At 45.6% G+C, this 3,420-nt stretch overlaps 1 protein-coding gene across 1 annotated transcript; it reads left to right on the forward strand.

Moving 5' to 3' along the window:
- The first annotated feature begins 1,224 nt into the window (after nt 1–1,224).
- On the forward strand, nt 1,225–1,887 carry LOC122013824. Its single transcript, XM_042570047.1, has 2 exons — nt 1,225–1,686; nt 1,816–1,887. The coding sequence occupies exons 1-2, from the start codon at nt 1,225–1,227 to the stop codon at nt 1,885–1,887; spliced, it is 534 nt and encodes a 177-aa protein (XP_042425981.1).
- The last annotated feature ends 1,533 nt before the right edge of the window (nt 1,888–3,420 follow it).

Below are 3,420 nucleotides of genomic sequence, written 5' to 3' on the forward strand. Positions count from 1 at the left end.
GGGAGAGTATGATATACAATATCAGTCCCGAATAGTGATCAAGGCACAAGCCCTAGCCAACTTTGTGACGGAGATCCATCAGCATGATTATGAGGAAACATGAAAGATATATATAAATGAGTCGTCCACTCAATAAGAAAGTGGAGTGGTAATACTTCTTATATCCCCTCAAGAATATATTAGGCAACTAGCCGTTAGGTTAAACTTTAGAGCTACTAACAACGAGGTGAAATATGAAGCGCTTTTGGCTGGATTGCAGGCAACTCGACATGTAGGAGCTACTTGGGTAATCATTTACTTAGATTTCTAGTTGGTAGCTCAGCAGGTGGCTGGCAACTTTGAATTCAATACTGAGAAGCTACAACTTTACATAGAAGCATATGAGAAAATGAAGGAAGACTTGTAGGAGGTCACAGTAACCAAAATTTCTAGGGCAGACAATCAGAGAGCAGATGAATTAGCTAAGATGTCCAGTTCTTTGACCACTTGGGTCCTGGATAAGTCAATAGCCCAAAGTTTACTGATAGCTGAGATCGACCTACAAAACAACTTGGAAGAACTAATAGACTGGAGAGCTCCAATGATCATTTATCTTCAACAAGGTATCTTACCCGCCGATACTGAAGTAGCCATATCGATTAGAAAGAAAGCTCATGCATATACACTGATCAGGGATCAATTATACAAGCGGGCATTCTTTCGACCACTATTCAAATACTTAGGCCTGGATGAGGCGGAGTATGCCCTACAAGAAATTCACCAGGGATGTTGCGATAATCATGTAGGAGGAAGGACACTAGCCTGCAAAGTATTGCTGACCGGATATTTTTAGCCCACCTCGCAGAGAGATGCCAACGGTTGGTGGCCACTTGCCTCTTTTGCCAAAAGTATCAGAACCTGACCCATTGGCCGAACGAGATTTTGAAGACCTCAATAGTCTCATGTCCCTTTGACTAATGAGATATGGACATCATGGGACCTTTTCCTATGGCTCCCGGGCAAAGGCGATTTCTACTTGTCGCGGTGGATTACTTCTCCAAGTGGGTGGAGGCAGAGGCCCTAGCCAGGATAACGAAAGGAGCCATTATTCAGTTCATATGGAAGAATATCTTATGCCGACTCGGAATCCCGCATAAATTAGTCTCAGACAATGGGAGGCAGTTTCAAGGACGCAAGCTCTAGGAATGGTGTCAGGGGTTCGGTATCACCCAGGCCTTCACTTCCATGGCGTATCCTCAGAGCAATGGACAGACCGAGGTTACTAACAGAGAGAAAGTCTGGGGGCTAAAGGTCAAGTTGGACCATGTGGGCGGCAATTGGGTGGAAGAGCTTCCCAGCATCCTTTGGGCATACCGAACGACTCCACGAGAAAGTACAGGGCTCACTCCCTTTCATCTCGTCTACGACAATGAAGCAGTCGTGTCGGTAGAGGTTGGGGTTCCATCCATCCGGCGGTTACTGTATGATCCGAAGAATACCGAGCGGCGACTTTCAAAGCTGGATCTTATCAGTGAAACTCGCGAGAAGACGGTTGCCCGGTTAACCGCGTACCGAGAATGGATGCATCAAAACTATGATAAGAAGGTGATCTCCCGTTTCTTTGGAGAAGGGGATTTGGTATGGAAAAGGATCATACTGGCAGGACAAGTAACTAAGTTAGCACTTCAGTGGGATGCCCCTTATAAGGTCATTAAAAAACTAGCGTCCGATGCATATTTCCTATAGGACGCTCTGGGTAGAAAGTTGGACTGCCCATGGAGTACTAATTACCTTCAACCTTATTGTGTCTGAAAATGTTACTCTTTGCACTAACAGTTGTTTGAGAGAAAGATCCATGGTCGGGGAATGAGTACTACAGGCATATGCACAAAGTACCCGATTGGGTAAACCCGACCAGGATTATGCTTAAGTCTTTTATTCCCTTTCTCCTTGTGCAAGCCCCAAGTAGAGCTCTTCTAGACCCCGCCTAATCACCCAAGCTCGGTCGCGCGAGGATCTAAAACTCTCATTCATAATTAGCTCTTGTAGCTCTCAACATAAGGAGTTCCTCTTGCTTGAGCATGAAATAACCCGAAGGTACTCCTACAACGAGATCTAGCTTGAAGAGAAGTCGTGAAGTAGGAATGAAGAACGAGGATGAAAGAACTAGAATAAGCCTTTATCGACAAAGGAAGTAAAAGAAAAATGAAATAACATATGTGTTAGATAAGAAGTCACTTGAACTCTGAAAAAACATCATCAGGTATTTCTTTGATGATCCGACGATGGTCTAGGAAATCCGCTAGAGGGTCAGATGCTAGGTACTCTCCTTCTCTGAGCTGTTGGACTGCTCCTATCGCGCCATACGTGAGCGACCTGACAAAGCGATCTCTTACTTGGGAACCAAACTCTGAAGAACGTAGGTATTCTTCTCAGCTTGTCCGAAGACGGTCTCTCTCCCCTGCCTTATAAGCTTCTAAGGCGATGACAGAGTTGGACAGGGCAGCTCATGCTTGAGATAGCTCCATCTGTAAGGAACCCAGTTCTGTGGTCTGGGATTCCAAATCTTTTTGATAGTCCATCATGAGCAAGTCTTTGGCATTGAGCTCATTAGTCCAGTGGCCCATCTCTTGTTTGTGCATGAGCTTAAGGTTGTCCAGAGCCTCTATCTGCCGAGCCAGTTCCAACAATGCCTTCTCCTTAAGGGCTAGCTCATCATTGTACCTGGCATCGACTATTTGGTGGAGGGCTTCAAGCTTTTTCTTACCATCCCGTAGAAGATTTGACTCTAGTAAGGCTTCACTGAGAGTTTGTTCTTGGGTTGCATTTAACTTCTTCAAAAACTCCACTTCTACCTTAAGTTGGCACACTTCTGGAGTGGAGTCAGAAGGATGGGATTCCAGGTCTTCAACGCAATCTTTCAGGATTTTGTTTTGTCGGTACATGTTCATGGACACCTGGCTTAAACGCAACCCCTCGACAAAAAACTAGCCATAAAGAGGGTCAGTCGAAATCAGAAGGGAAGAGCAGTAAAGGAAGGTGAAGGCTTATCGCAACAGAGTTTTCAGAGAATAAATCTACTTGGTCGGGAAGTGAAATGACATATAGTTGCTCCACAGATTCCTTCCAAGCGTTTGCCAGTTTTCCCCACAACAAAACGGTGTCGGCATAAGGAAGGGGGTCTTCATATAAACCTTGTTGGGAAGGCATAGTGGCGTGAAAGCAAACAGTCATAACCTAGAAGAGCTAGGAGCAGTCCCACTGGTAGCAGGACGGGTGGAAGTGGAAGGTTGAGGAGAGGAAGGCCTGACATGTGCAGCTGGTGAAGATCGCCTCTTTGGAGCGCTCTTCTCCTGATTGACCGGGGCTTTCCCTCAGTCATGCATTGTTTTTTCTTCCAGAAGAACAGTAAGGCCGCCTGAAGGTATGGACTCTCAAGCG

This window comes from Zingiber officinale, chromosome 8B, assembly GCF_018446385.1.
Source record: "Zingiber officinale cultivar Zhangliang chromosome 8B, Zo_v1.1, whole genome shotgun sequence".
NCBI lineage: Eukaryota > Viridiplantae > Streptophyta > Magnoliopsida > Zingiberales > Zingiberaceae > Zingiber > Zingiber officinale.